The following is a 21,040-nucleotide window of genomic DNA, read 5'->3' on the forward strand; positions in this document are numbered from 1 at the left end:
GTTACTGGCCCTTTAAGACTGACGCTGCATCCCAGTTTGACTATTATTCATCTTATTCATATACAGTACGCCAGATTAGGATTCACTTTCAAAGCTTTTATTTTGAAGCAATACTGCAGTTTTTAAGTGCATGGATTAGTAGTGAATGGATTACAGGTTTACTAGTCATGGCAAACTCTTTAAAACTATTTTATATAATACAATATACAACGATTAAAGGATGTAACATATACAAAAATAATTTTTTTTCTTTTTAATTTTTTATTTATTTATAGCTTTGATAATCTAACTTTTACATGTAGACACCGAGCTGCTCAATCTGGTGAAACAATTTTGTATAAATTTGTTTTATTGTATAATTCTGCTTTCACAAACTATTAGCCTGTGAACTGGGATGCAACCTGAATCTTGTGACCAGGTCAAAGGTCAAGAGTTTAGCCATCAAACACCCCTCACTCATGTCAACACGTCTCCTCCAATCAAAGCGAGCGAGAGCCTCATCATGCCCAATCAGAATTCAGCTCAGGCAATTCACACCATTTACCAATAAGCTGACAGAGTGGGCGGGACTCCGGTCCCTTACAAGATCTCCTCATTGGCCAAACCGCCCCAGTCTTCAGTCTGGCTCTACGGACAGAAACACCAGCCAATCAAACAGCCCCATTCCACAAAATGACTCCGAATCAGTTTCACAGGAGGCCAGGAACTTTAGGAATCGAATTAAAGATTGTGATCGACTGAATGAGAATGTGGTTACAGTGACTGAACAAAAACTAAAAAGTGCTTCAGAAACAAACTCCTTAGAAATAAACCACTTAGACGAAGAATTAGAAGTCAGTAATCTCATTTGGTTCTTGGTCAAAACAACATAAGACTTCTATCCCAACTGTGAGTTGATGGAGTAGTTCAGACAAACATGAAGGCGGAGATTATGCAACTGGTCGAAGGAAATAAATCACATCAACACAGTGAAAAAATAAAACATGACATTGCAAATTTATAGCATAAAAACACGCACATGGTCAAGGAAAATTGTGATTTCCAGGCCAATAATATATGTACTTTTAAGCCTTTTCTGCTAAACAGGTGTTATATAATATGATACTGATAAATGGTTAATAATACTTCGATATATATTCTTTTCAATCTATTAAATACAAATGTTAAGTTTTTAAGTCAAAGTTTTTGCATTGTTTAAATTATTATTTGGTGGTTCATTCTTTAGATTTTGTGTTTACACACAATTATTCTATAGTACAGTAAGATAGATGGTTCTCAATTTAATTTTACTTTTAAGATTTACTATATAGTAACTTTGTTTTTGTAACAACAGTTTTTGTTTCTGTTGTTAAAACTTTTTAGTTTTTGTTTTGAAATGTCCATGTGGTTTGGACATTTCAAAGTTAGTTCAGTTAGTTCAATTTTTTGATGCCATAATTCAAACATCTAAATTCCCACATTACATTTTAGAGGGAAAAAAATGAACAAATGCATTGGTCAAAATGACGTACAGTATAAACACTGATATTAAAATACAATAATACTAGTTAAAAATCACAATAATTAAGTGATTTCACTAGTTTATTGCATAAAGGTCTCTTTTTCTAAAGACTTTTAATGTAATAAATATACAAACAATACAGTCACAAACTGCTGAAATAGAGCAGCAGCTCATTAAAACCAAACCAGATCCACTAAACAAACACAAATCTGACCTCCGATCAGCAGATAAAGGGACAAAAATTGTTTATTCTTTGAACAAACGATGGTCAATGTTTCTATTTCCTCTAGTCTGTAACTCATGCCTAAACAACCTTAATTAAAAACAACAGCCAATCACATTATGCATTCAAAGGGAGACTTTTCTGATAATGTACAGGTACTAAATTAGTGAATCTCACCAAACATTCAAATCAAAATAAAAATAAATAAGAATTCATATTTTACATAAAAAACTGTCTAATAAACTAATAGTCAGAAAGGGTTAATTTTTACTCAAACTAAATATCTGAATTTGAAAAATATCTTGCTTAAGTGTAAATGAAAAACAACTCAACATTTGTTAACCACTATTAATCAGTTTGTTTTAGTAGTAAAACTTTACAAATTTATTAAAATTAACTATTAGTTAACATGATCAATAATTATATACCAGTTATTAAAATTAGTTAATATGAAGTTACTAATACTTTAAATTTAAAGTGCTTTCTGTTAGCATTAGTTAATGCACTGTGAATAAACATGAACATTAAAAAGATGTAAAATTAAGATTTCTCAATGTTATTTAACGCAATAACTAATGTTAACAAATGATTCCTTATTTTAAACTTTCACCGTTTTACTCAAAATATAAATGTTATATAAAATATGACTTTTTTTTTTTTGGTTTTGGGGGAAGATTACAGAGAAAAATAAAAGATTAAGAAAAATAAAAGTCTATTTTAGGGTTATTAAGATTTTAGATTGTTATTAATTTCCTCATTTCTTTATGTAAAATATTATTTTGTGATCCGTTTTCATGAGATTCACTCAATTATTCTGTAGTTACTACTAGACTTTTTATTTGAGAAATTCAACATGTCATCAACTTCCTGCCCAGAATAGATTAATTTAGTTTTGGTTTGATCAAGACTCCAGAAGCTGACGACATGGAGAATAAAACCACGCTCCGATGGGATCAGATTAATGACTAGTGCTACAGGGACACTGACGGCTACAGACTCTACCGTCAATAATCCAGAAATCATACCTGGAAGCAGACGGATCTGAAAATCTAGATTCTGTAAGTCAACATAGTTGAGGAGGACCATGAAGGAAAGATACAGAAAGCAAGAGAGAGAGAGAGAAAAAGACATCAAATGCAGTGTGGAAGGGTCATTAAATCAGCACACCTGAATAATGCTGAAGTTTGCCATTTTTGAGCCTCTAGTGGCATCAAGTGGAACTTCAAGCACAATTTATGTTGCCACGGTGTTGCTATGAGGTTACTAAGGTCTTGAGTAGTTTTTAGCATGTTCTGCAGTTGTGAGGCATTTTGGCTAGCTGCTAGGCTGTTATTATGAGGCTGCTAGGACAATCTGCTAACTATCGTGGTCTATGCAGTTGCCAGGATGTTCTGGTTGTCATATGCCATTTCTGTGTGTTGCTACGGAGTTCTAAATGGTTGCTAGGGTGTTGCTATGCAGTTCAAAGGGAACTGTTGGAGCTCTCCGAGCGGTAAATGTGATGCTTCTGTGCAGTTGTCAAGTGATTTTGAGTGCCTTGTTAGAGAATGTGGTTGTCATAATGTTCTGGATGGTTTCCAAGTTGTTGCTATGCAGTTACCAAGGTGCTATGAAAGGTTTTGAGATGGCTGGTACAGTATGTATGTGTTATATTCTTGATGGCTACCTAGGAGTTGCTATGCGAATGCCAAGGTTTTTGAGCATTTTTAGAAAGTTGCTACAGTATGTGCTTGCTATAATGCTCTGGATGGTTGCTAGGGTGTTGCTATGTGGTTCTGATGTGACTGTTAGAAGGCTCTGAGTGGTTCCTATAGTGTTGCTATGAGGTTGCTACAGTATTATGAGTGATTCAAGGTATTTTGAGTGTTTTAGATTGTTGCTACAGTATGTTGTTGCTATAATGCTCTGAACGGTTGCTAGGGTGTTGCTATGCGGTTCTGATGTGACTGTTAGAAGGTTCTGGGTGGTTCCCATAGTATTGCTATACGGTTGCTACAGTATTATGAGTGATTGCCAAGGTGTTTTAGATTGTTGCTACAGTATGTGCTTGCTATAATGCTCTGGATGGTTGCTAGGGTGTTGCTATGTGGTTCTGACGTGACTGTTAGAAGGCTCTGAGTGGTTCCTATAGTGTTGCTATGAGGTTGCTACAGTATTATGAGTGATTCAAGGTATTTTGAGTGTTTTAGATTGTTGCTACAGTATGTTGTTGCTATAATGCTCTGAACGGTTGCTAGGGTGTTGCTATGCGGTTCTGATGTGACTGTTAGAAGGTTCTGGGTGGTTCCCATAGTATTGCTATACGGTTGATACAGTATTATGAGTGATTGCCAAGGTGTTTTAGATTGTTGCTACAGTATTTTATTGCTACAATGCTCTGAATGGTTGCTAAGGTGTTGTTATGTGGTTCTGAGGTGGCTGTTAGAAGACTCTGAGTGGTTCCTATAGTGTTGCTATGCGGTTGCTACACTATTATGAGTGATTCAAGGTATTTTGAGTGTTTTAGATGGTTTCTACAGTATGTTGTTGCTATGATGCTCTGGATGGTTGCTAGGGTGTTGCCTTGCGGTTCTGAGGTGACTGTAAGAAGGTTCTGGATGGTTCCTTTAGTGTTGCTATACGGTTGCTACACTATTATAAGTGATTGCCAAGGTGTTTTAGATTGTTGCTACAGTATTTTATTGCTACAATGCTCTGAATGGTTGCTATGGTGATGCTATGTAGTTCTGAGGTGACTGTTTAAAGCTCTCTTAGTGGTTACTGTGGCATTGCTATGTGGTTACCATGGCGAATTGAGTGGTTGTTAGTGTGCTGCCAGAGTATGTGGTTGATATAATGCACTGGACGGTTGCTAAATAGTTGCCAAGCATGTTTTTTTTAGTGTGTTGATACAGTATTGTAGATGGTTTCTAGGTTGTTGCTCTTTGATTGCTAAGGTGTTTGAGTGTTTTTTAGCTTGTTGCTACTATATTTTATTGCTTTAATGCTCTGAATGGTTGCTAGGGTGTAATGAGGAGACAGTTAAAGTTCTCTGAGTGGTTACTGTTACATTGCTATCTGGCTATAAAGGTGCCCTGAGACTTTTCTGAGTGTTGCTGCAGTATGCTCTGCACACTCAAATGGAATATGAGAAAACACTATAATATAAAAAAAAAACCTGTGACATAAAAAAAAATAAAAAAAATCCTAAGGGATTTCTACAATTCGATTCAAAGATAGAGGCCAAAAACATGATATACGCTAGCAGCCTTTTGCTTTGCTGTGGTAGTAATAAAGCTCAGTATTCTAGAGACCCATTAAACCTGATGTGTTATTATATAGAAGCTAGATATTTACATGTCAACTGACTAATTAACTTCAACTAGCTTGCTCAGCAAAGTGTTTTGTCCCCAAAATGCTTTAAGGCCTCACCTCCTGCAGCAGATCCGCCTGCTCGATGGCTTTCAGGACATTCTTCTTGGACGTCTCCTGAGCCTCGCCTCCCAGCAGGAACTCGTCCAGGATAAAATAGGCCTTCTCGAAGTTAAAGATGATATCCAGCTCACAAACCTGAGTTTGAAGATCCGTCACTGTAATCTGCAATTGCTTTTGTTTTTGGAAGCAACAGATAAGGTCAGTTTATTTTCTGTCACTTGACTTACACTGCCGAAGTATTTGTCGAGCAGCTCGACGTAGCGGTGGATGATCTCCAGTGTGATCAGTTCGTTGTCCTGGTCCTCAATTGCACAGCAGAAATACAGACTGGCGTATCTGCAACATAAAAACATAAATTTGGTTGCCAAGGTGTTGCTATGCTATAAGCGAAGGTGTTCAATGTGGTTTTTAGCGTGTTTCTAAAGTATGTGTTTGTTATTTTTAGGGTGTTGCTATGTGGTTGTCAAGGTGTTCTGAGTGGTTTTTAGGGTGTTGCTATGTGGTTGTCAAGGTGTTCTGAGTGGTTTTTAGGGTGTTGCTATGTGGTTGTCAAGGTGTTCTGAGTGGTTTTTAGGGTGTTGCTATGTGGTTGTCAAGGTGTTCGAAGTGTTTTTTTAGGGTGTTGCTACAGTATGTGTTTGTTATAATATTCCAGATGGTTGTCAAGGTGTTTGGAGTGGTTTTTAGGGTGTTGCTATGTGGTTGTCAAGGTGTTCGGAATGGTTTTTAGGGTGTTGCTATGTGGTTGTCAAGGTGTTCGGAGTGGTTTTTAGGGTGTTGCTATGTTGTTGTCAAGGTGTTCGGAGTGGTTTTTAGGGTGTTGCTATAGTATTCCAGATGGTTGTCAAGGTGTTCGAAGTGTTTTTTTAGGGTGTTGCTACAGTATGTGTTTGTTATAATATTCCAGATGGTTGTCAAGGTGTTCGGAGTGGTTTTTAGGGTGTTGCTATGTGGTTGTCAAGGTGTTCGGAATGGTTTTTAGGGTGTTGCTATGTGGTTGTCAAGGTGTTCGGAGTGGTTTTTAGGGTGTTGCTATGTGGTTGTCAAGGTGTTCGGAGTGGTTTTTAGGGTGTTGCTATAGTATTCCAGATGGTTGTCAAGGTGTTCGGAGTGTTTTTTAGGGTGTTGCTATGTGGTTGTCAAGGTGTTCTGAGTGGTTTTTAGGTTGTTGCTATGTTGTTGTCAAACTGTTCCGAGTGGTTTTTAGGGTGTTGCTATAGTATTCCAGATGGTTGTCAAGGTGTTCGGAGTGTTTTTTAGGTTGTTGCTATGTGGTTGTCAAGGTGTTCTGAGTGGTTTTTAGGTTGTTGCTATGTGGTTGTCAAACTGTTCCGAGTGGTTTTTAGGGTGTTGCTATAGTATTCCAGATGGTTGTCAAGGTGTTCGGAGTGGTTTTTAGGGTGTTGCTATGTGGTTGTCAAGGTGTTCGGAGTGGTTTTTAGGGTGTTGCTATAGTATTCCAGATGGTTGTCAAGGTGTTCGGAGTGTTTTTTAGGGTGTTGCTATGTGGTTGTCAAGGTGTTCTGAGTGGTTTTTAGGGTGTTGCTATGTGGTTGTCAAACTGTTCCGAGTGGTTTTTAGGGTGTTGCTATAGTATTCCAGATGGTTGTCAAGGTGTTCGGAGTGTTTTTTAGGGTGTTGCTATGTGGTTGTCAAGGTGTTCTGAGTGGTTTTTAGGTTGTTGCTATGTGGTTTTCAAACTGTTCCGAGTGGTTTTTAGGGTGTTGCTATAGTATTCCAGATGGTTGTCAAGGTGTTCGGAGTGTTTTTTAGGGTGTTGCTATGTGGTTGTCAAGGTGTTCTGAGTGGTTTTTAGGGTGTTGCTATGTGGTTGTCAAGGTGTTCGGAGTGTTTTTTTAGGGTGTTGCTACAGTATGTGTTTGTTATAATATTCCAGATAGTTGCCAAAGTGTTGCTTTGTGGTTGTCAAGGTGTTGACTTAAACTGGCAAATAATTTTATATATTTACAAATATAAAAATGGTTTTAGTATTGCTATAACTGCATATATACATCTTAGAAACTCAGTTTGACTTTGAAATATAGATGATTAAGTATATATATAAACAATATCTAATGCAAAATGCACTGTATACATTATGAGAGATCATTTCTATTTCAAACAGTCCAGGAAAACAAAAGAAACTGCTGTGGAGAATGTGAAAAAAAAAAAGAAACAGACTACTTTATTGATTATAACAGCAGTGATATTATTTTTGACTGAGCGCAACATGTTTTTCTGCACTACCTGAGGAAACTGCTCTCAGATTGACTTCTAAGGAACAGGAACATCACATCTAATGATCAAGAACAAACTCAAGCGAGCTTTAGATTAAACCAAGCACATATTTAAGGACTACACTTTCAGGAAGTGAAAGTCATGAAGTCAAATGTTAAAAACTGTGATTTGACATTTTTGGGTTAGTCTACACTTTCCAACCTCTCCAACAAACAGCATTAATATTCTTTCCACTGGAGGATTGTGGGATATCATATCATATGAACATCTATACAGGCAGGACAAGTGGACAAAAGCCTTGATTTGTGGATTATTGTCCAATGAATCTTCTGGTTATGTCTGATCAGCTGTGTGTGTGGTTTAATAATAACATTGTATACTCTTTCCAGCTGACACTTCATTAATCTTCATTCTCTCAGATGGATCTCTGAACGGCGAGAGCTGCGGAGCAAGCGTTTTTCTCTGTGATAATGTACTGCTGTGATCAGCAGACGGCATGATCGTTCATTTAGTCTTCTATAGTTATCTTATGTACATCATAAACTGTTTAAATATATATGAAAATGGAGTGATTGAAAATAATTCAAAAATGTCAATCGAGTGAACAAGTAATAAAATAAAAATATGCAAACAAGGAATAACAATAAAATAAAAATTATGCATATGAAGTGATTGTAACAAAATAAAATATGCAAACGGAGTGCACAAGCAATGAAACACAAAAAAAATATGAAAATGCAAATCGAGTGAATGTTGCAAATAAACAAGCGATAAAATAAAATACAATATGCAAAGGGTGTAAACGTGATAAGGCAAGGCACGTTTTTTTTAATATATAGCACATTTCTTACACAATGGTAATTCAAAGCGCTTTACATAAGTAAATTTTTTTTTTAAATCATTAAGAAAAATTATCATAAAAATAAAACCAGATATTTAAAAACTTTGAAAATGATTTAAAAATTGACTTAAAAAGAATGAAAGACCATTTAACCATTCCTGTACGGGAAAATGTGAACGGTGCCAGACTGAAACTAGTAAAACACTTGCGGGTGTATGATAGGGCCCTAGATTTAAAAATGGCTAATGTTTTAGCACATCTGATCTCTTCTGGAAGCTGATTCCAACTGCGGGCAGCATAGTAACTAAAAGCAGATTCCCCTTGTTTTGTGTGAACCCTTGGTATTTCTAACTGACTTGATCCTAATGATCTGAGTGCTCTGTTAGGTTTATATTCAGTGAAGATATCTGCAATATATTTCGGTCCTAGGTCATTTAGTGACTTATATATATATATATATATATATATATATATATATATATATAAGTAAAAGTACTTTAAAATCAATCCTAAATGTAACTGGAAGCCAGTGTAAGGACCTGAGGACTGATGTGATATGCTCAGATTTTCTGGTTCTAGTCAGAATCCTGGCAGCAGCGTTCTGGATGAGCTGTAGCTGTCTAATGGTCTTTTTGGGAAGGCCGGTGAGGAGCCCATTACAATAGTCCACCCTGCTGGTGATAAAGGCATGAACAAGTTTCTCCAAGTCTTGACTGGAAACAAAACATCTAATTCTTGCAGTGTTTTTTAAATGATAGTATGCTGATTTAGTTACTGCTTTGACATGACTACTGAAACTAAGGTCTGTCTCTAGAATCACACCAAGATTCCTGACTTGATTTTTAGTTGTATGACCCCTAGAGTCAAGGTATGCATTCACCTTGAGAACTTCATCTTTGTTTCCAAATGCAATGACTTCAGTTTTTTCCTTGTTTAACTGAAGAAAGTTCTGGCACATCCAACTATTAATTTCATCAATGCATTGGCAGAGGGAGTCAATGGGGCTGTAGTCATTTGGAGATAAGGCTAGGTAAATCTGGGTATCATCAGCATAGCTGTGATAGGCAATTTGGTTCTTAATCATTATTTCTCATCATATACAGGCTAAACAAGAGCGGTGCTAGAATAGAGCCTTGTGGGACTCCGCATGTCATGGACGTCCACTTAGACTTATGCTCTCCTAGACTCACATAATAGCTTCTCCCTTCTAAGTATGACCTGAACCATTTAAATACCACCCCAGAAAGCCCGACCCAGTTTTCCAGTCTCTCTAGTAGTATGTTATGATTGACAGTGTCAAATGCAGCACTGAGATCTAGTAATACCAGCACCGATATTTTGCCAGAAGATAAAGAGAAGATGATAAGATAAAAGATATTCAAATTGAGTGAACAAGTAGAAAAATACAATAAAAAAAGCAAATTAAATTAATGTAATAAAATAAAAAAATGGGGTGAAAATTTAAATGAAGCCAATGGAAATAAAGTAATAAAATATAACAAACAATATGCAAAGTTAAAAATTACAAAAAAATTAAACAAAAAATTCAAATGGAGTGCATGCAATAAAATACAATTAAAAAATATGAAAAAACAAACAGAGTGAATGTAATGAAATGAAATTGGGTGAATGAAAACAAAATATGCTAATGGATTTAACAAGTAATAGTTAAGCAAGTTTCTTGCTACCAAGTGTGTCAAAAGATTTAATTATTTCAAAGAGACACAGTCGCAATCCTCATAAATGTTTATCAAAACTAGTGTACATCTAGTTCTTCCTTGCTGGTCATCACTGGTAACATGTAAACAACTTTGTTTCCACATAAACTAATATATAAACCTGTACACACTGACGGTCAGAAATTGCACAAACCAGATGGAAAATTAGCTTTGGTAATATAGTACAGTATGCATCAGAATAAGATGTTTCATCAAAAACACAAATGTCCTCCTCACTGCTGATTAGCAATGCTAATGTTCAGTTGGAACAAAGCTGCCAGAGACAGACTGTAAGCTGTTAAGAGCAGGCAGCCGGGGTCAGAGGTCAGACGAGGCGAGCTGTGAGGGAATCAGTCTGGAACAGAACCAAGGCCTGAAGAACCAGAGGAACTGCTGCAGACACAAGGTCACATTCATTATTACAGCCGTCTAGACTCTTTCTGCTGTGTGTGTTTTACTGGCACTACATCTGTACTGCTGAAGTTCCTGCAGCCTCAATTAAATACTGCTAAATGGGTCATTTATTAGAAAATACAAAAAAATACAAATAACGTGCACAAGTAGTAAAATATAATTAAATTAAATATAAAAATGGAGTGAATTACCAATAAAAAAATTTTTGCTAATCAACTGAAAGAGTAACAAAATAAAATAACATGCAAATGGAGTGGATTAGTAAAAAAAAATAAAAGTATGCAAATAAATGAAAATATAAAATGTGCAAACTGAATGAATTATTAAAAAAGAAAATGCAAATGGAGCAGATGTAAGAAAATACAATACAAATATATGAATTGAGTGAACAAGTAACAAAAACAAAAATAACAAAAACAAAAATAACAAAAATATTAAAATTAAATATAAAAATATGCAATTGCAACAGAAAAAAAAAAAATTGCAACAGTTTGTTTACATGATTTTGAATAAATTCAGATTGACTGATTAATATGCGTTTCTGTAAATAGAAGCACATTCTCTACCGTTAAACTGATTCATAATGCAAACATTATTCTTTTTCAATTCTCAAAAAGCTACACGTTTTCTTTTAAGAAGAAGCCTTTGGGTTTGTGTTGACCTGTATTCTTCATAATGTGTGATTGTGTATTCAGTGTTCAGGAGAATCGTGCCTCGACTCCTCATGAAATAAAGAAGAGAACCATCCCTTCATACTTTAGTCACTCATCATACTCGAACAAATACATCACGCAAATAATAACGGCACGCTAACAATCCGCTGCTCATTTCAGCTGCGCTATGAAACAATAACAAGATCACACACTGCTAAATCAATTATTCCGATGTTAGATTTGTATTCCGCTCATTCTCAGAAGCTGACACACACACTCTCCTGCACAAACACACACAATAATGTCACAAAACACTAAGCTATTAAAGTGCAGCGCATGCATTGATCTGCAACACCTTAGAAAGCATCCTGAATACTGATAAACTAATGCAAACAGATAGTAAAAATCTAATATTTGGGTCTGCTTGTGTGTGTTTCTGTCTCCTGAGATGCTGATAATGTTTGCATCCTCTCAGCTTTACGGTGAACATGCTGCTGTTGTTTCTCCACTGAGTAATTACTTAAAGGATTAAGTTCACTTCCAGAATAAAACTGTCCTGATAGTTTCTCACCTCATGTCATCCAAGATGTTCATGTCTTACGGTAAATTCAGTTTTTTAAAGAGAAAACATTCCAGGATTTTTCTTCATATAATGGACTTTAATGGGGATCAACAGAGTGAAGGTTCAGATTGCAAAAACCAACATTCCCTTTGCATTATTTCTGTAATTTTTATTATTATTTTCAACTTTTCTTTTAATTGCATTCTAGCTTTTATTTTAAGTTTTAGGTGCTTTAGTGCTTCAATTTAAACTAGTTAAATTAGTTATAAATATATATATGTATATACACACATACATACATGCATACAATTGTCAAGTCCTACATGTTTTTGTCACTACATATCAAGTTTAACTCTGAAATAAGTCAAATTACAGAAGTAAATGATTTGCCATACTGAAATTATTCAAACAGGAATCAAGAGACAAGGAGCTCAACTTCGACTGAAGAGAAACTTTAACTAATAATTAAAAGACATTCAGGAAGGAGTTTGGATAAATCAGTAGCCAAGATTTTAATTCATTTACCTCTTTCTAAGCAGTTACACACAATAAAAAAAACATTCCTAAATAAGAGAAAATAGGATTTTATTACTGTTAACAAAAACTAAAAATTACACCTTAAAAAAAACAAATCCTAAAATAAATGAGAATAAATATAATGTGTGATAGATATATATATATATATATATATATATATATATATATATATATATATATATATATATATATATATATATATATATATATATATATATATATATAATTATATTTTATAATAATATTATTTTTATATATAATAAACTTTTAATTTTTTTATTTCAACCATTTTTTTAACCATTTAAATAAGGCAACATCTCATTCACTTCAAGTTGAAATTCTAAAATAACTAAAACTGAAGTAAAAATGTATAACAACTACATAGACATATTTAAACAAAAACTAATAAAAATGACAAAAAAACAACAAAATAACTAAAACCTTAAAAACGAATGGAAAATATAAAATAAAAACTACATATTGATAAAAACGAATAGCATTCATATACCGCTAAACTTTTGGTGTGGTTTCCATTGTTTTGTGAGTTTCGTTGGGCAAAATCTGATATTTTTGCAGACTGATCGATATGATGGTCAAGAGAGAAAGAGATGGTGGAGGTACAGTAACTGCTTCAGCATTTTTCTCATTGGAAAAGAAAAGCCTGTTGAATGCATTGCTTTGTGGGACAGAAGACGGCCTCTCAATCGCTCAAAAACAGGTAAACGTCGCATGTATTTCATCAGTTAGCTGGTAAAGTCAAACCTCAAAGCACTCCACTGACCTTTTATACACGATTTTCAGGTCCCTCCACTCCAGGAAGCTGCACATCTTTGGCTTACGGGCCAGAACGGTCTGCACCAGCTCCCGCGTGATCTTCTTCTTCTCCTTATCAGACAGAGGAACGTACCATTTCTGCAGACGGAGCTTGCCCTGTCTGCTGAACAACAGCATGAACTGCATCTGAGGACAACGGGAAGAGAGATGGAGCCGAGATCAGGAATGAAGATCAGACGCAATCTCTCCATGCATGATGAACTATGATAAATACAAGCCTGGTAAATGTGACAAAGACACTCAGGATCGACTGTGTTTAGTGCCACAGAATCATGCAAATTAATATTGCATCACATCATGACAATAAACACAATGCTTCGGGCATATCTATTCTGAATAATAAAAAAAAAAGGCACATAATTATTTCTTTTTCACAATTTATAAAATGGCATACATGAAATAAAACCATAAAAATAAATGGTATCAAAAAAAAAAAAAAGAGATTATATATCAATCAATGCATCTAGCACATCAACATAATTTGTAAAAAATAAAGTATAAAAAAGGCAAATAATTACTTGGGGGGGGGGGGGTTAAATAACTGAAATAATTTATATATATATATATATATATATATATATATATATATATATATATATATATATATATATATATATATATATATATATATATATATATATATCTATTTTTTTTTTTTTTTTTTAGTTTAACTACCACAACAGCCTTACTAATACTAAAATAAATAAATAAAATATAAACTAAATAAAAATGGAAAAAATACAAATCATGATAATAAACTCTGTTCTGCGTTAAAAACATATATATTACAATTATTATCAACATCATTATTGTTGTTGTATTAATAATAATATTTATATACTGTAAAACGCATACTATAATGATATATACTCGTTACATGGTTTTTTTTATTACATAGTTTACTGTTATATACTTATTATCATCATCATCATTATTATTATACGGTAAGAATGCATTTGTCGTACGGATAATATAATGATTAAAACTTAAACGTCAGTTTTTAGTGTCATGTGCTCAGGGTTGGGCTTTACTGATTGAGAGATTACCATCATGATGCACAAAACTTCAGAGCAGATTTTGCGTTTTATCTATTTAATCGCAAAGCTAATTAACGCATTTGTCTAAACTAATAAGCATGTGATCTCTAATGCACGCGGCTATTTACACTTCTGAGTCACGCGCGGCGTTTGAAACATTTCCGGATAAGAAATGATGAAACCGCGCAATACATACCTTTCTGAAGAGGTCAGTTTGTGAATGAGGGATACACTGACATGTGTTCTGGATTCACAGTGATACGCGTCTGTCTCCGCTCGAGTCTCGTGTATAATAGATGATAAACACAGTTAGCTGACGGCTCCTTACTCAGTGGACGCTCGGAGAGTTTTCATTGGTGGACACAAGGACGTTGTTCCCGCCCACTCAGGAGCGCAGGCAGTTGATTGGATGACACTTGCGCCAGTCACCGTTAGAGTCGCGCTTCTCTCATCGGTGTTGCTGGAAGAGTGATCAGATTTAATTATTTTTTTTTGTGATCAGATTTAATTAGATTCAGTGTCACATTTAAAAGCGTTTGTTCTTTCTGTATCTGGTAAAAACAGTCGGCCTGATTACTTTTGCGATAAACAACAACTCAATCATATAATTATGTTTCTTATTAACACACAGTGTAGGTACTAAATTGTTTTCTCTAGCAATGGTTTATCACACTGATGCTTTCGAGACTAAATAGTTTGGATAATTAAGAAATAGGCCTAACTATATAGCTATAGGCTAAAAATGGACTACTTTAACACAAATATGCTGATTTTATATAAAAATCTATTTGATTGCATCATTATTGCTTCAACTCTACACTTGGAAATAAAGCTCTTTCTGAAATGTAAGGTCGGGGCAAGTTGTCAAATGCGTTTCAGATGTTAGAAACGCTTGCAATTTATTAATAATTTAGCAATATCCGTTGGCAAAATGAATTGTGCATAAACTAGAAGTTTCGTTACAATCCCTGTTAATGACCACCCTGGTAAGACTACAAACGGGATGTTTATATTAAGTTTAGCCTAATGATGTTACAGCACCACCCACTGACCCTTCTCACAATTAACATTATAAATAATTTACATGTATAACATTATATTGCACTGCTATTGAACTACAAAAAAAAAAAAAAACCTTCTCTTATAGGAAGTAGGAAAGCTACAGTTGGCCAAAACAAATTCATGATCAGTGTTGAGAAGGCTACTTTGGAAAAGTGAAATGTAACGGATTACTTTTAAGTTTCTAACAAATATAACGGTTAATAACTTTGCAATATTTAAAGCATGTCGGGTTAACCTTATGGTTGCAAAACTCATTAGCTACTGACAAGTCTGGGTGACTTAGCTAATTTTTAAAGCACAGCCACGGAATAAAAACAAAAACAAAAAACAAACTTGACAATACACACATGCATACGAGCCTCAACGCATTTTAAATATGCGCTGCAATACGTCAAACAAAACGTCGTTCATAAAGACAGGGTTTATAAAAGCTAAGCTTTATTAAATTTAATTAACATCTAAAACCGCAGCATTTAAATCTCCAGCCGTCACGAGCTTCGGTGCCGGAGCGCGCGCGCGGCGGCGGACAACTCTCGCTGCGTGATGACGTGCCGCCGGTTGAACTTGGAGAGTCGCGCGGCCTCGGCACACACCTGCGCCTGCGCACCGGACAGGTGCCGAATCAAAGAGGCGTCACTCACGAGAACAGACAGCTCCTAAAATAAAAATAAAAAAACACGCAAATCAATGCGAATATCTGTTGCGTGAAGGATAAATACATACACCAGGTATAATTGTACATGAACACACCTTCTTAATCTTGTAAATGTACGCAGAATATGCATTAGTGCTCTGTTTGTGCGTCCTGCAGGTACTCCTGGACTTCTTTAGGGACTTCCGGTTCCTGTCAGATGAGGTTTTCATGGTCACTGCTGTTCACTTCCTGCTCCAGGACGAACGTCTGAACAATATTTATAGCCTTAGCTCATCTGAGCACAGGTGAAACATTTCAGTCTTAATTAAACCTTATTTCTCTAATTAAGACGATCACACAAACCAAGTGACAATGTGATGATAAATCATAGTTTTCATAATAAACGAATAGCTTTTAAGGCAGTCTTGCGTTTATTTGTTCACCAAATTAGTCCTCAAATTAGGCACATGCATTATTAATTTTTACACACATTCAGATCGGGACTTCGGAGCCTGTTTGTGATTTTTTTAAATTCAGATCTGGACATCGGAGCAGGAAGTTTTTGTCAAAAAGTTCATTGGTGATAAATGAATATTTGGACCTGAGCATTTTTTTTTTTACATGTCGATTTGATTTTTAAATGATTTCAATGACATTTGAAAGTAAAGCCTTCTTGTACCTCAGTAGCATGTGTTGTGTTTTATTAATTGTGGATGGATTTATCAACTGAGAAATAAAGTTGAACAGAAATTATCATGAACTCTTAAAGATGATGATGAAAAGAAATGGTAATATTGCATATAAAATTATATCTAAGTATGAACGAACTTGGGCAATACAGTAAATATTCTTACTCAGTGCAGTTTACAGAAAACTGTACGTCACACAAAATTTCATTATGATGCAACATTGTTTCCTCTTCAGGTGAGTATTTAACATCTTTATTATTGTGGGGATTAGTGTGTAAGTGCTATACACACACACACACACACACACACCGGCCAGAGTTTGGGATCAGAATGATTTATTTTGATGAAAAAACTGATTATTATTATTTTTATTTTTTTTACAGGAGTTTTCTCATCGAAACTGCATTTATTTGATCAAAAGTACAGGTAAAAAAGTTCAAATTATTATCAGAGTTGTGCTGCTGAAACTGTGATATTATTTCAGGATTCTTTGATGAATGAAAAGTTAAAAAGAAGAGAATTTATTTAAAATAGAAGTCTTTTCTAACAATAAACACTAGAGTTCAAAAGTTTGTGGTCAGTAAAATTTATTCTTTCTTTCTAAAAAAATATAAAACTCTTTTAGGATGTATTGTTGATATATATATTTTTTTTTTTCATTCAGATCGGCACTTCGGAGCATGTTCGCGACTCGGTTGATTCAGATCGGCACTTCGGAGCCTGTTCGCGACTCGGTTGATACAGATCAGCACTTCGGAGCATGTTGGCGACTCGGTTGATTCAGATCGGCACTTCGGAGGCCTGTTCGCGACTCGGTTGATTCAGATCGGCACGTCGGAGCCTGTTCGCGACTCCGTTGATTCAGATCGGCACTTCGGAGCCTGTACGCGACTCCGTTGATTCAGATCGGCACTTCGGAGCCTGTAAGCGACTCCGTTGATTCAGATCGGCACTTCGGAGCCTGTAAGCGACTCCGTTGATTCAGATCGGCACTTCGGAGCCTGTAAGCGACTCCGTTGATTCAGATCGGCACTTCGGAGCTTGTTCGCGACTCGGTTGATTCAGATCGGCACTTCGGAGCTTTTTCGCGACTCGGTTGATTCAGATCGGCACTTCGGAGCTTTTTCGCGACTCGGTTGATTCAGATCGGGACTTCGGAGCCTGTTCGCGACTCGGTTGATTCAGATCGGGACTTCGGAGCCTGTTTGTGATTTTTTAAAATTCAGATCTGGACATCGGAGCAGGAAGTTTTTGTCAAACAGTTCATTGGTGATAAATGAATATTTGGACCTGAACCTTTTTTTTTTTTTTTTTGTCGATTTGATTTTTCAATGATTTCAATGACTTTTGAAAGTAAAGCCTTCTTTTACCTCAGTTGCATGTGTTGTGTTTTATTAATTGTGGATGGATTTATCAACTGAGAAATAAAGTTGAACAGATAATATCATGAACTCTTAAAGATGATGATGAAAAGAAAAGGTAATATTGCATATAAAATTATATCTAAGTATGAACTAACTTGGGCAATACAGTAAATATTCTTACTCAGTGAAAAAATGTTTGGCTCAGTTTACAGAAAAGTGTACGTCACACATCCTTTCATTATGATGCAACATTGTTTCCTCTTCAGGTGAGTATTTAACATCTTTATTATTGTGGTGATTAGTGTGTAAGTACTACACACAAACACACACACACACACCGGTCAGAGTTTGGGATCAGAATGATTTATTTTGATGAAAAAAATTATTATTATAATTTTTTTAACAGGAGTTTACTCATCGAAACTGCATTTATTTGATCAAAAGTACAGGGAAAAAGTGAAATATTATTATGAAGTAAAACAAAAAAATTATATTTAAATATACATTAAAATCTATTTTATTTCTGTGATTTTCAGCATCATTACTCCAGTCTTCAGTGTCACATGATCTTCAGAAATCATTCTAATATGATGATTTATTATCAGAGATGTGCTGCTGAAACTGCTGATTCTTTGATGAATGAAAAGTTAAAAAGAAGAGAATTTATTTAAAATAGAAGTCTTTTCTAACAATAAACACTAGAGTTCAAAAGTTTGTGGTCAGTAAAATGTATTCTTTCTTTCAAAAAAAAATAGAACTCTTTTAGGATGTATTATTGATTGTTTTGATTCAGATCGGCACTTCGGAGCCTGTTCGCGACTCGGTTGATTCAGATCGGCACTTCGGAGCATGTTGGCGACTCGGTTGATTCAGATCGGCACTTCGGAGCCTGTACGCGACTCCGTTGATTCAGATCGGCACTTCGGAGCCTGTTCGCGACTCCGTTGATTCAGATCGGCGCTTCGGAGCCTGTTCGCGACTCGGTTGATTCAGAACGGCACTTCGGAGTCTGTTCGCGACTCGGTTGATTCAGATCGACACTTCGGAGCCTGTTCGCGACTCGGTTGATTCAGATCGGCACTTCGGAGCCTGTTCGCGACTCGGTTGATTCAGATCGGCACTTCGGAGCCTTTTCGCGACTCGGTTGACACACATATATATAGCTTTCTAGCTTCTTTCTGTTTTTTTATTTAATATTTTTTATATTATATTTTTATATAATATTTAAAATTATTAAATATTTTCAATTACAAAAAAGTTCTCAAATTAGGCACATACATTTTCAAACACACACACACATTTAACTTAAAATTACTAATTTTTCAACTGATTTAATGCATTGAAATAAATTTTGTTGGTATGAATGACTATATTAGACGCATTCGACACATCTCCCTGACATGGCTGTTCCAATACTTACTGTGTTACTGAAAACTAAAATTACCATTTGGTGGCGACAAGCCACTGTCTTCATAAGTCGGCAAGTCATTTATACAATCGATTCTTTCAAATATTTGTATGTGTTTACATGCAGAAACAGTTTTGTCTGGTCCGTGTGGGTGTTGAATGGCAGAGTGTTAATTGTCATTGGGAAGATTAGAGACGAGAGCATCTCTCTGTCCCTTCAGAAGAGCATGATTACTGAGGGCACGAAGCAAGAGGCTTTAGAGCCATTACAGGAGTTACGATCATCCATTATGCATCGGTTATAACACCGTTCTCTGACCTCAGTTTGACAGAGCAGCATTATGATCAAATTATTAAAAGACACAGAATAAGATAACTAGAGGACTGTCTTTAGGAGACAATGGGAAGTCTGGAAAAGACTCTTCTAATATAATAGAAATTTAACGGCATTCAAAGCATGCATGTGTTCATTTTGTTGTATTCATTTAATTTGTAGACAAAATTGCATCTTTGCACTACTGCTATCTTGAAGTTAGTGGATTTTAAAATGGATTTTTGGTTAAATGCCTCTGAAATAAGCTAAAGATATTTTCATGCTTTATTCTACAGTATGAAATATATTTGTAATACCCCTTAAAAAGCTTTTATTCGTCTTGAAATAGGTGTTTGCTAACAAGTGTCTAGTTTTCAGAAGCTTTATAATGGTGATGTTGAAGTCATGGGACTGGTGCAGTTAGTTAAAGCTTTTTATATCTCCTGGTTGTACAGTAGGCTTCAGTTATGAAGATTATCATGATGGACAAAATGTGTAAGAATCATAAACTTGTATTGGTCATAGAGCTGATTTTCTGCAACAATCCTAAAGCCAATGAAACAATCCAACTGTCTTTTCATCGAAGAATCCTGTTTCACGCTAACTTATATCAGTACATAATGATATCAATTCCTGTTGACAGTTTCTCAGTTTGAGTCAGCAATTTTTAATCTAAATTAAGTTAGTAGAATATCGAAATTCGAAGCAAAAACAGAATGATTTGACTTCAGTTTTGTAAAACTGTACATAAGAAATATCTGCATGAAACAGAAACAACAGACGAGCTGAACAAGACGCAGATTCACTCTCTGCCAGCAGGTGGAGCTGTAAACAAAGCGGTTATGAACACCGAGGCAGGTGGAGCTTAAAGCGTTTCCTTGGTTACCGCTGTAAACAAAGCAGTTATGAACACCGCTGCAGGTGGAGCTTAAAGCGTTTCCTTGGTTACCGCTGTAAACAAAGCGGTTATGAACACCGCTGCAGGTGGAGCTTAAAGCGTTTCCTTGGTTACCGCTGTAAACAAAGCGGTTATGAACACCGCTGCAGGTGGAGCTTAAAGCGTTTCCTTGGTTACCGCTGTAAACAAAGCGGTTATGAACACCGCTGCAGGTGGAGCTTAAAGCGTTTCCTTGGATACCGCTGTAAACAAAGCGGTTATGAACACTGCTGCAGGTGGAGCTTAAAGCGTTTCCTTGGATACCGCTGTAAACAAAGCGGTTATGAACACTGCTGCAGGTGGAGCTTAAAGCGTTTCCTTGGTTACCGCTGTAAACAAAGCGGTTATGAACACTGCTGCAGGTGGAGCTTAAAGCGTTTCCTTGGTTACCGCTGTAAACAATGCACTTATGAATACCGCAGCAGGTGGAGCTTAAAGCATTTCCTTGGTGACCGCTGTAAATAAAGCAGCCCTTCACTTATGAACTTTAATATGCATCATACAGAATCAAGATGTGAAGAAAAAAATACCATATAAACTTTTCTAAAGACAGTAATATCCCCTCACACATACATTCAAATAAACAAAGATTTAAAACGTTATTTTAATTGATTTTCATCCTTCTCGTGGTTAATCATTACATCCCTACTGTTTACTAGCAA

General features: G+C 35.6%; 2 protein-coding genes and 1 long non-coding RNA gene across 10 annotated transcripts in view; 1 reads left to right on the forward strand and 2 right to left on the reverse strand.

The window, feature by feature from the left end:
* The window catches only part of LOC127944987 (AP-1 complex subunit sigma-2), a 30,843-nt gene extending 16,432 nt beyond the window's left edge, over positions 1-14,411 (reverse strand). For 2 of the 8 annotated variants that reach the window (XM_052541450.1, XM_052541448.1), the window contains exons 1-5: positions 14,169-14,411; positions 12,883-13,061; positions 5,366-5,474; positions 5,136-5,273; positions 2,750-2,780 (exon numbers count right to left, since the gene is read on the reverse strand). In XM_052541450.1, the coding sequence (XP_052397410.1) occupies positions 2,750-2,780; positions 5,136-5,273; positions 5,366-5,474; positions 12,883-13,061 (457 nt within the window). In that variant the 5' untranslated portion in view covers positions 14,169-14,411. Of the gene's footprint in view, positions 1-474; positions 628-2,749; positions 2,781-5,135; positions 5,274-5,365; positions 5,475-12,882; positions 13,062-14,168 lie in introns of those variants that run through there. The other 6 variants (XM_052541456.1, XM_052541455.1, XM_052541451.1 and 3 more) reach the window with 5 other exon arrangements.
* Positions 14,412-15,455: 1,044 nt separating this feature from the next.
* Positions 15,456-15,943, reverse strand: LOC127944988 (histone H2B.1, sperm). The gene is made up of 2 exons (XM_052541457.1): positions 15,785-15,943; positions 15,456-15,690 (listed from the first exon to the last, which is right to left on the reverse strand). The coding sequence occupies exons 1-2, from the start codon at positions 15,896-15,898 to the stop codon at positions 15,523-15,525; spliced, it is 282 nt and encodes a 93-aa protein (XP_052397417.1). The 5' UTR covers positions 15,899-15,943; the 3' UTR covers positions 15,456-15,522.
* On the forward strand, positions 15,843-17,741 carry LOC127944989 (uncharacterized). The gene is made up of 3 exons (XR_008150492.1): positions 15,843-15,973; positions 16,741-16,783; positions 17,022-17,741. It is a non-coding gene; the product is annotated as an uncharacterized LOC127944989 (long non-coding RNA).
* The last annotated feature ends 3,299 nt before the right edge of the window (positions 17,742-21,040 follow it).

This window comes from Carassius gibelio, chromosome A23, assembly GCF_023724105.1.
Source record: "Carassius gibelio isolate Cgi1373 ecotype wild population from Czech Republic chromosome A23, carGib1.2-hapl.c, whole genome shotgun sequence".
NCBI lineage: Eukaryota > Metazoa > Chordata > Actinopteri > Cypriniformes > Cyprinidae > Carassius > Carassius gibelio.